Raw genomic sequence first — 12010 nt, forward strand, 5'->3', positions numbered from 1 at the left:
AAGCACTCTCTTGCATGAATGCAGTAGCTTTAAAATTATTGAAATACCTAATGGCATTTCCAAACCGAATACTGGCTTTCTTGAATTAAAAAGAAAGGTCAAACACAGCTTTGCAATTTTAAATTTCTTCTTGAGGTCATAAATTAGTGTATAGTTAAAGAATAGTAATTCATATTGGTAATGTTTAAGTACAGTATAGTTCTTTCATGCAGTTTTATAGGCCTATTATTCACTTCAACACCACTACTTTAGGACAGCATGCTTTTCCAGGAGTGTCAAAGCCCAGGATAAGTCATTTAGCTGCCATGATCTTCATTTGCCTGTCATTTATTCCCAGTTCTGTCTGGAACCTCACTTCTCCATCAATGGCCAACACCAATAAATATTCATCTTAACCCTTACTGTGACACGGACAAACATATCGGTTTTGTTTAGCTGTTTATTTATTTATTTTGACGCCTATTTGAGAACTTTTATTCGTTACTATAAACCAGTGCAACACATACAGAAAGGCACTCATATCGGCTAATAAACACACAGCATCTCAAATCGAGTTTATCAGGATTATAGCCAAATGCAATCCGAAATGTCTACAGGAGGCTGGAAGTGTATAATTGGTCCTTCTGAAAATCAATAAAACAAATTATAAATACAAAATAAGGAGTGCATGATACAAGTTTGGAGGAGATTGATGGAACATGAATGCAGTTATTGTGTTCATCACGTAGAATGTGACAGACAGACAGGGTTGAATGAGGAATGCTTTTCAATAATGGATAACAATATCAGAGTAATACGCGCACACCTCTCTAGACAGTGTACCAGGGCAGTACTCACTCTATGCAGCGTTTTGGGGAGGTGCTGGTCTGGTAGAACTCATCTGCATCGTAGAACTCGTCCTCACTGCTGGAGTAGGAGAAGTCAGGGACCGTGTTGGAGGACAGGTTGACGTGACTGGGGGAGGTGACGCTGCTGCTTGGTGCGGACGGGCCACTCCCTTTAAGACACCACACAGGAACAGTGAGAAACATCTGCCTTGGAGAGATTCAACTAGGCCACGCAACAACCACCACCACGATATCAGTATTAATAAACAGAGTTCTTAATATCGTCAAGTAGGGATGCAACGATCATCAGTTCTGAATCGACACCAATTATTAATAAAATTCCATAATCTGTAAAATCAGCATATTACTATTACAATGATTATTATGATCTCACAATCCCCTGGCGGGCAAGTAAGAGGGTATGAATTAGTGAAGAATAAAACAGTGAATTCATTAGGAATGGATGGAGGGGAAAGGGGACTCTAAATGTTTTTAAATCGTGATGATTTAACACTACAACTGTCAACGTCTTGCTATTGGACTTGCCTGTGCTGTTGGGGGTGGGAGTCTGGTGGTTCCCCATCACAGTCACCACAGAACCAACCGCCAGAGAGGTGGGACGTGGCTCCCCTTTGCCCACCTGGGAACCATCTGAAAGAGATTGCAGACGTCACTACAGCTTTCCGTCCAAACTGAATTGAACTCAAATATCAAAGACCTGGGTTTTAGAAAGTGAAAGTGCTTGGCTTGTGTAGTCTTTTTTGCGTCCTGCACTGTTTGGAATAGTAGATTTGTTTCTTTCTGCAAACACTTAACCATTGTGGGAGAGACTATGCTAGAGGTGCACTTGCAATTACCACTGCTAATGGCTACAGGTACTGGAGCTTTTATTTTTTTAAATGTACTTTAAAATGTGTTGCAGTTACAGTATGTTCATGGTTAATATTATACAGTTGTGATTGTGGTGAAATAATTCAGTCCTATACATACAAAATGTTGAACGTTATTTAATCATATTGTGAAGAAAGTCATCAAAATGGATGGGTTCAGCTAGGTGCACATTTTCCAATTCACATTTACTGCATTTTTTCTTTTAATTTGGAACTATGTATTAGTCATATTAGTGGGGTGATTTCACAGGTCTTATTAGTTTAAAATTGAAAATGACCATTGAAATTTGTTTTTATGTGTATCCCCAGAAGAGCCTGGATTTGGTACAGTTCCAGTGAAGCCTGGCGGCTGTAGTGTTAACAAGCTGCTGTCTGCCACTGAGCTGGCAGGGTTCCAGAGGTTAGAGTTCAATCCTGTGTAGTGGCTACTCCCTGCTTTCATAACCCCCCTGCACCCACCCCACAGTACAGTATGTATTTACATCTATTTCTCTGATGAGGTTAAATATACACTGACCTACATTTCTGGATCCTGCTGCCTTAATATGTAGAGTTTTTAGATTACATGGCTTTTACAGAGCTGCTCCATCAGACAGAATACTGGAAATGTGGTCAGGTTGCCTTTGATCATTAATTTTCCTGTGCAAACCTAACCCAAATTTGACCATTTTACAGTGTGGTAGTGAAATGAAGCATGTTTGAAAAATAAGAAAACAAACATTTTCACCAGCTACACATGGGGCACATTTACATGGACAATTTAGTGCTAACAAATAATAGTTGTGGTACCTGGAGGTAGGACAGTCTGGGTAGGCATCGTGTGGATTACTGAAGAATCAAGAGGACTAGGCTGATATATTCCATCCACTGGGTTAATGGTACTCTAGAAACAAAAACACAAACAGTCACATCTGCAAACACAAGGATAGAAACAGCAGAGAAGGATGATAGTCAGCACAAGTGACGCAACACCCTCCAGAAATGTGACATGAGGTGAAAACTGCCCATGTGACTAACGTGACCACCAGACAGCGATGGCATGATCTCTAAAAGACAGAGTAGGAGGGGCGCAGCAGATCAATGCAATGAAGCACTGGAGCTCAAGAGGCTACCCCAGTACTGCTCACGCCCAGCATCACTTCCAGGATCACTGTGTTAGATGCTTTTCAGTAAACGGAATCTCATGGAAATGCCTAATCATTCTTCTAATAAAATTACCTAATGTTGTCTTGACACAAACAAAAAATTGATCAAGTTTATAGTTTGTGATCATTTTTAACAGGTACTACAGATGCTTTTTTTATTTGACTTACTGTATTTTGAAGCAGCTTGTTAAAGAAGTTGTTATTAAATATAGTAATTTGCTAACATCATTTTACAAGTCCCCTGTTTGTCAAAAAGAATGATTGCTTAAACCGGCTTTTTGTTTTATGAACAAAAACCCCCAACTGGGTCTTTCTTTTTTTGTTTTATTATTAAAGCTAAATGCTTAGTTTTTTAAATGATCTATATACAGGATAGCCTATAAAAATAAAAAGAGAGGAGATACATTGAAAAAACAAACAGCGTAATACCTAAACAGGGTTCCCACCCTTGGTTAAGAATAATTTTCCAGGACTTTTCCATGACATTTCAGCCGTTTTCCATGACACTTGATAGCCTTGCATCACCCCTCATATCTACCCCATCCTCACGCCTTTTCAGTTTTTTAAATTTAATTAACCACATTACAATCCAAAAAAGTGTTAATTGCATATTTTGTGTAACCTAATGGGATTTTCAATGGTGTATTAACATGTTTAACTAATTTGCGTAGCAGGAAATAAAGAAATTAAACTAATTTCAAAAGTAACATGTATGATAATTAGGTAACTACATGTCAGATAATTAGGTGTAATTTTTAAGGGAAGTAAAAGATGGAAAATAAAATGAAAACCCAAAAGCGTGTAATTAATATATATATAAATTTAGCTAAATTTAGCTAAAGTAGCTAAATTTAGAATTACAAAACTTTTTTTGGCAATTGTGTAAAATGAAAACCCAAAAGAGTGAGAGTGTGTGTGTGTGTGTATATATATATATATATATATATATATATATATATATATATATACACACACACACACACACACTCTCACTCTTTTGGGTTTTCATTTTACACAATTGCCAAAAAAAGTTTTGTAATTCTAAATTTAGCTACGCTTTAATAATGATATGAATTACTTAAAGTAAAGAACACTAATTTTATAGAGAATACTCGTCTGTTTTGATTTGCTTTAACGCAAAAGTTAAAGTAGATTCATACTAAGGGACTAACAGGGTTTAACACTTGTTTATAATATAATCTAGTCCAGGGACATTACAGTTGTAATCCCTAATTATTTTATTAAATTAAAGTAACTGCAATCATGTACTCAGAATTGAATGAAAAGCATTTGAATTTAAAGAGCAGGCGGCAGAAAGCAGAGAGACGTTGGTTGCTTGTTCAAATCCTGTCTATTTATTTCCCTAGACACTCTCTCAGCCCCCAGAACAGAGACCACAGCTCTGACTGCAACACTGGATTCACTACCAACCATGGCAACCAGCACAACAACTGCCTTACAGACTTAGCCCGCCCCTTATGCGAAAGCATACCAGTCTTATGACACATCCCATTGGCCGACACCAGGGCCAATGGCAACAGACATACGAATAAGAACCAATGGGAACAGTCCACGGCAGTCAAATGGCGGGTTACGTGGTACAGGAATACACAAACAAAAGGTAAGCAAGCAATGGCGGAATACAGTGTGGAGGGAAAAACACACACAGAATGCAAACACAAAACGGTACATAAACACAAATACACACATCGCTGCAATACCTACTATTCAATATTAAAAGGAGGCTGAACTTTTCCAAATACTGTATCTATGTTCTATCTGATCTGCCTTTATGCAACAGAAAATCTTTGATTTAAAATAAAAACGTACCTAAAAATAATACTATGAAATAAATGTGCACATTGAATGCCTATAATCTGGTACAGCACCTGCAGCAACAGAAAACTACAGTTTAGTCGATTTTTTTTTTAAACAGTATACAAAACGTGTTATAAAATCATAACTCTTGTTATGTAGCTAAATCACTGACACTACAAAATATGCTTATGCAGGAGTGAAGACAAGGCTTTTGGTAACAATGATTTTTTGTGAAATGATAAACCTTAGACTTCGCACATAATCCATAATAACTGTCATTGCGGCTAAATAAAACGTTCAACAGTTAATGCCATGGCGGAAAAAGCGCACTGTTAATCTGCTCTTTTAATTAATTATGTTGTTCGATTTAAATAATCCAAATTATGATGAAAAAAATCACCACCATGTATGGTAGAACATAAATACATTCTCTGCCATATTTACTTACTGAATTATCTTTCCGGTCCCCACACCGACAAACCGAAATTTCACTCACAGCAATACTGTACTAGCAATTGGCCGCCCGCCAATTATCCAGCAACACAATCACGATAACAGTGATTAGCACTAGACAGGCAGCTTGACCATCCTTGTACACAGCCCCCTAGCCAGCGTATACTTTATTCATTCTGCTAATATAAATGGTGTCATTGTTTTCCATGGCTTTTCCAAGACATTTATTTTTCTCCATGTTCCATGACTTTTCCAGGCCTGGAAATTAAGTTAGTTAGACATTTTCCAGGTTTTCCAGGATGCGTGGGAACCCTACTAAACCTTCAGTGGTGTTTTATGAGTGTGAATCCAAGACCTTAAATCAACCCTAGCAGGAACAGTTCCACTGATTTAAACCAATAAAAGCGTTGCAGTGATCAGAGATGCTGTTGATGGCTTTAAACAGCCGAAATCACCTCCTCTTGAATGCCCCCTGTAGTATTCAGTACTACCCTACATTCGTTAGTTCCAGGAATCAACATGGCAATGCTGGGGTTCAAATAATGCTCAGGCTGTGCTGCTGATCGGAAAGTCCTGAGGCAGAAGTCTAATCCTCCAATCCAGCCTAATATGCACGATTGCCTAGTTTCTTTGGGTTGTATTCTAGCCAAGGTATTCATACATATGCAATACGCATTAAACCTCTTAATGTCTACATACTGTTTGTTATTTCAGGGTTTCCATGATGTAAACCTGCAAAACCTGTGCATAGCTCTGTGGACTGGATATACAGTATCTCCAGGCAAGTCCCTCTCCTAACCTACCGCTCTTGTAACCAAAATATAAAACAAAAACACATTTTTTTAATAGGAGTTGAGTGATGGGGGTCAGTGCGGCCTAGTGGTTAGAACAGAACATGGATGCAGTGTGATTCTGTAACAATAGCAATACTGGCTGAGAGATGGTGCAGTGTAAAGGTTAAATGAGGCAGTGTGGCCTAGTGGAGACAGCAGAGAAAGAAAATAGCATGGCACTATGAGGGAGAATAGGAACTGGAAATCACATATTCATTCATTGTGTACCTTCCCCATCATTAAAACCAGGTACAATCGCAACCCACACTAAATTTTATAAAAAAAAAAAAAAAAAAAAGGTTGCCAAAAAACAGAAGAAACAAGAGCTCAGCAAAGACCAAACGAGAACCCAGCACCCATACAAATTAAAACCCAAGAGGTAGGAAATGGGAAAGGGAGATGACAGAGGGCTTTACAAAGCAAAAGAGCTAGATTGCAAATCACTGATGACGGCTTTGTGCCTCCAAATCATCTGAATTGTTAAAGACGAGAAGGAGAAGGGAGAGAGAGTGTTTAATGTTTATAGAATATCAAACTTACTATAATTCCATTTGCGTGCTTCTGTTCATTACTTTGGTCCTTTAATTTTGGAAAGAAAAGATTATTTTACATTATTATCCAGATTTTAATTCAGTTGAGGAAGTCAAAAAATCAGTTTTAATTTTGTTTGTTCTTGATTTGCCTTCATTACTTGGAAATATTTTGCAGTGTTAAATCAAAAATGAATATTTCTTCTGTTGGCTATAAATTAATCAAGTTAAATACATAGGTTCTTAGTGATTGCTTGACTGGGTAGACTGAAACGCTCAGGAGTTTGTCGAACAACCTTTTTATTTTGTGGCGTTTGATTTCAGGGTGAAAGGACCCTCCAGAAAGTGTATTTTACTTCATATGAAAAAACAAAAACAAAATCTGCTTTCCCCTTGGCATGAAAACTGTATACTTGGCAGTGCCGCATGTGTCTGGCAGTCTGGAAAAAACAAACAATGACTCAGCAGGACTGCAGACATGTCTGCAGCAGGGATAGCAGCTTTTCTGAAATAGCAAGGGCAGAAATACCTCAAACCATATAGCTGGGTTATGCCAAGCACGGTTAATATGGAGAGCTGGTGGCTAGTTTGTGCATTTGCAAACTGACAAAGTCAGACCAAGCAAAAACATTTACAGTACATCTGGTTGCATAGCAATACTAACAGTAACCAACGTGTCAACAGTAGCAGAAGGACTTGGGTACATAAGCAACAATGTTAGGTTATTATTATCATAACCTTGGTTTCCTGAAATAGAAATATATCCATTACATAATGGTTTAACATTAAAATTCGGAGACCTCCCAAAAGCTGTCACGCGGTGACCGGCTACGTTATCACGCCACTCTCCGCCCCTCCTGGAAGGCACTAGACTCCATGATGACAGTTTAACAGCGGCAGTCAATTTTTTTCTTCTTCAGCCTGCTGCGTGTAATGTACGCAGCAACCGAAGATTGTAATGGACACATTTCTATTTCAGGGAACCAGGGTTATGATAATAACCTAAAATTCCCTTTCAAGTATGAAATGTATCCATTACATAATGGGTAATTATACCCAAGCCATTGCAAAGGGTCAGACAGTAAGGCTGCCACATTATAGATTATTTAATTTTTTTTTAATTTTTACATAGCAGGAATCAATTCTCTGCAGGAGCTTCTGGTATCGACATAGAAGCCGCCGTTAGCACTCTAGTCCCAAAGCCAGGGTTTTGAGGATCCAGCACATTTAGCTTGTAAAACCTTGTGAAAGTATGGGGCGTGGCCCATATTGAAGCATTGCAAATGTCAGTGACAGATGCACCCTGGAACAATGCCCAAGAGGTAGACATACTTCTTGTGGAGTGACCAGTGACCTTCAAAGGATGGGGTAAGTTGGCTTGTTTATAAGCAATCTTGACTGTCTCTGCTCCAACTTTTTGTTCTATCAACATAATATGCTAATGCCCTAACAGGGCAAAGCGCATGGAGCTTACGCTCCCTATCCAACTGGAAAGGAGCGGGGTAGAAAGCCTCCAGCTCTGCCAATTGGTTGATGTGGAAGGTAGAAATACATTTGGGCTAGAAAGAAGGGTTTGTGCGGAGCGTGACCTTAGTCCTAGACAAAGTTTTCGCCACGGAAAAGGCTTACATCTCGCTCACGCGTTTGGCACAGGTGATGGCAAGTGAAAATGCTGTCTTAAAAGACAGATGCTTCAGCTCAGCTGAATGCAGGGGCTCAAAGGGTGGCTTCATGAGTGCCTCAAGCACTACGTTAAGCACCACTGAGAAACCTTGTCCTTAAGGGGAGGGCGCAGCCTCCAAGCCACTTTCAAAAACTGCCCCGCCAAGAAGTGAGATCCTGGGGAGACAGAGTCGATTTTAATATGACAAGCAGAAATCACTGCCAAGTACACCTTCAATGTCGAGGGTTATTTCCCCTCATCAATGAGGTCTTGCAAGAACTGCAGAATGACCGGCATGGGACATGTAGTGGGGTTGAAGTGTCGTGTCAGATATCAGGTCTGGAACACAGCCAACTTACACCGGTACTGGGCTCACGTAGAAGTGGCCCTGGCATTCTGAAGAGTTGAAATAACTCTCTCAGACAGCCCAAACTGGCTAAAATGCAGCCGTTCAGGTACTAGATCCAGAGCTGTAGGCTCGATGGGTTGGGGTGACACCAGGTCCCTCACGCCTGCTTGAGCACAGTAATTGGGACAGCGCCGAAAACCAAGTCCTCCTGGGCTAGAACGGGGTTACAAAGAGCACCCTGGCCCGGTCTCACCTGATCTTCTCCAGGCACATCGGTAGCACTGCTAACCAGTGGGAAGGGTACAGTAGAGCCCTCGGCCACTTGTGGGCCACGGCATCTACACCTAACGGAGCCTCGCTCTCCTGAATGGAGAACCAGAGGGGGACAATGGGCTGATTCCAGGGAGGCAAAGAGAACTATCTCTGCTCTCCCGAATCTGTCCCAAATCCACCATGTCGGGGTGAAGTTTCCATTCTGATCCGCAGGGAACCTTCCTTGATAGGAGGTCCGCTGCCCCATTCATTCACTCCCAGCAGATGACCGCTGAGATGAAATGTTGTCGTGCGCCCAAAACAGCAGTTTGCCAGCTACTCGAAGGAGGCGGGGTGACCGCAGGCCGCCTTGGTGATTTACATAAGCCACCACTGTAGTGTTCCATCCATCCGGATCAACACATGCCTGCCTTGAACCTCCCGAGAAAAATGCTGCAAGGCCAGATACACTGCTTGCAGTTCGAGGACATTGATGTGTTAGCCCACCCAGGGGGGTTGCCACACACCCTGCACTCCTCGTCGTTCCACACCGCGCCCCACCCTGTGCCAGAGGCGCCAGTGTTAATGACCTCCCACCTGGTAACAATACCCAGAGCCACTCCCAGACACAGGTGGGTCAGTTGTTTCCACCAGGATTGGGTCGCCAGCAAGCGACTGGGGCTCACCGCAGGCTGAAAAACCTTGCGATTGAACCACACTTGCGAGGGGGCACATTCGGAGGAGAACCAGAGGAAGTATCTGGGAAGCTCCTGCCATCAGGCCCAGGTGCTGCTGGAAGGTGGACACCTTCAGTCTCTTGCTGAGCTGAAAAAGCTGTAGGCAGGACGAGAACCTCTGAACTCTTTCGTCTGGCAAAGTGGCGTGATATTGCTTGAGTTCAAGAGGATTCCCAGGTAGGAGACAACCTGGGACAGCACTAGCTGGCTTTTTGGTACGTTTACCATAAGACCTAGCTTGCATAAATGCTCGATAACTAGATCAGTGTGAGCTGCTGCCTGTGTTGGAGAGTCGGTGCAAATTAGGAGGCTGTGTGGTCCAGTGGTTAAAGAAAAGGGCTTATAAGCAGGAGGTCCCCGGTTCAAATCCCACCTCAGCCACTGACTCAGTGTGTGACCCTGAGCAAGTCACTTAACCTCCTTGTGATCCGTCTTTCGGGTGAGACGTATTTGTAAGTGACTCTGCAGCCGATGCACAGTTCACACACCCTAGTCTCTGTAAGTCGCCTTGGATAAAGGCGTCTGATAAATAAACAAATAATAATAATAATAATATTGTCCAGATAATTTATCATTCTGATTCCCTTGAGTCTCAGAAGGGGCAGTAAAGCATCCATGCACTTTGAAAAATTGCGAGAGCTAGTGATAGGCTGAACGGCAGAACAAGGAACTCGTACGCTTTTCCCTGGAAGGAGAAGCGCAGGTACTTTCTGTGGCCTCGTAGTATGGGGACATGGAAGTAGACGTCTTTCAGGTCCACCGTGGTGAACCAGTCGCCTGTCCTGACTGTGCATAAGAGTTGCTGTGTAGACAGCATCTTGAACGCTCTGCACCTCAGCAACAGATTGAGCTGTCTATGGTTGAGAATGGGTCGGAGATTGCCATTCCATTTGGACACCAGGAAGTAACGAGACTCCAGTTCGAGGGGGTCTACCACTTGGATATTATTATTATTTATTTCTTAGCAGACGCCATTATCCAGGGCGACTTAGTAACAGGGTCGTCATCTCTTGAGACACCACCAGGGTTTGTGACCATATTATTATTATTTATTTCTTAGCAGACGCCCTTATCCAGGGCGACTTACAAATTGTTACAAGATATCACATTGTTTTTACATACAGTTACCCATTTATACAGTTGGGTTTTTACTGGAGCAATCTAGGTAAAGTACCTTGCTCAAGGGTACAGCAGCAGTGTCCCCCACCTGGGATTGAACCCACTACCCTCCAGTCAAGAGTCCAGAGCCCTAACCACTACTACACACTGCTGCCCACAGCCATAGCCACGACCACTCCCGCGAAGGGGGGAGGGCCCAGTTTGAACAGAAGCCGGTAGCCGAGCTGAATTGAGCCGAGTACCCAGATGTCACAGACTACCATTTGCTAAATAAACGAGTGTTCATTACCCTTACAAGAGATATAATTGATGTGTAAAGTTGAACAATATTTACAACGTTTAACACATCTGTAAATTACAATGCTACAAATACAGGGTAAATGCTTATGACTACAATATATGCAAATGTCCATACATTGCTCAGAAGCATGATTAATTTACTCCACATATGTAGTAGGACTTTTTCTGGTTATCTGTAGTAATCACCCTTCAATGTGCAGTATTCCATTAAATTTATTTTTATTTGGGGCTCCCGAGTGGCGCATCCAGTAAAAGCACTCGCGTAGAGAGCAGGATGCGCCCTATAGTCTGGACATCGCCGGTTCGAGTCCAGGCTATTCCTTTGCTGACCGAGGACAGGAGCTCCCAGGGGGCGGTGCACAATTGGCCGAGCGCCGCCCAGGGGCAGGGAGGGTTAGGTCGGCCAGGGTGTCCTCGGCTTACTGTGCACTAATGAGCCCTGTGCTCAGGCCGGACGCCTGCAGGCTTGCCTGTAATTTACCCAGGGCTGCGTTGTCCTCCGACGCTGTAGCTCTGGGTGGCTTCATGGTGAGTCTGCAGTGTGTAAAAAAGGAAGCGGCTAACGGCACACGCTTCGGAGGACAGCGTGTGTTCGTTTTCACCCCTCCTGAGTCAGTGCTGGGGTGGTAGCGGTGTGCTCAGCCTAAAAATAATTGGACACTACTAAACTGGGGAGAAAATAACAAAAAATGAATTGGCGACTACTAAATTAAAAAAAAATTATATATATATATATATATATATATATATATATATATATATATATATATATATATATATATATATATATAATTTTTTTTAAATTTATCAATCAATCATGAATATGCAGGCATTGTATTGAACTGTGTATTGAACAAGACTATCTCCAGCCAGTGACACAGAGAGGAGGGTGAAATTATCCGCAGGTGGGGGAGGTGCAGGCAAGCCGCAGGCTCCCGGTGTGCCACAAGGCCGCGTACGGACTCACAAAACACACTCAAAACCTTCGAAAAAAAAGCTTAAAATTATAAAATAATTCAGCAATTAATTCTGCAAGGAAACATACAATAGAATGATAAACGTTTTTTAAACAAAAACTTAGCTTTCAATGAAGC

The 12010-nt window shown here is 41.8% G+C and overlaps 1 protein-coding gene across 6 annotated transcripts in view; it reads right to left on the reverse strand.

The window, feature by feature from the left end:
* The window catches only part of LOC117416835 (oxysterol-binding protein-related protein 9), a 66351-nt gene that overhangs the window by 16925 nt on the left and 37416 nt on the right, over nt 1–12010 (reverse strand). For 4 of the 6 annotated variants that reach the window (XM_034028253.3, XM_059034736.1, XM_059034737.1 and 1 more), the window contains 4 exons: nt 6507–6545; nt 2507–2600; nt 1374–1478; nt 838–997 (listed from right to left, as the gene is read on the reverse strand). In XM_034028253.3, the coding sequence (XP_033884144.3) occupies nt 838–997; nt 1374–1478; nt 2507–2600; nt 6507–6545 (398 nt within the window). Of the gene's footprint in view, nt 1–837; nt 998–1369; nt 1479–2506; nt 2601–6506; nt 6546–12010 lie in introns of all 6 variants that reach the window. The other 2 variants (XM_059034734.1, XM_059034735.1) reach the window with 2 other exon arrangements.

Source organism: Acipenser ruthenus, chromosome 12 (genome assembly GCF_902713425.1).
Source record: "Acipenser ruthenus chromosome 12, fAciRut3.2 maternal haplotype, whole genome shotgun sequence".
Classification (NCBI taxonomy): domain Eukaryota; kingdom Metazoa; phylum Chordata; class Actinopteri; order Acipenseriformes; family Acipenseridae; genus Acipenser; species Acipenser ruthenus.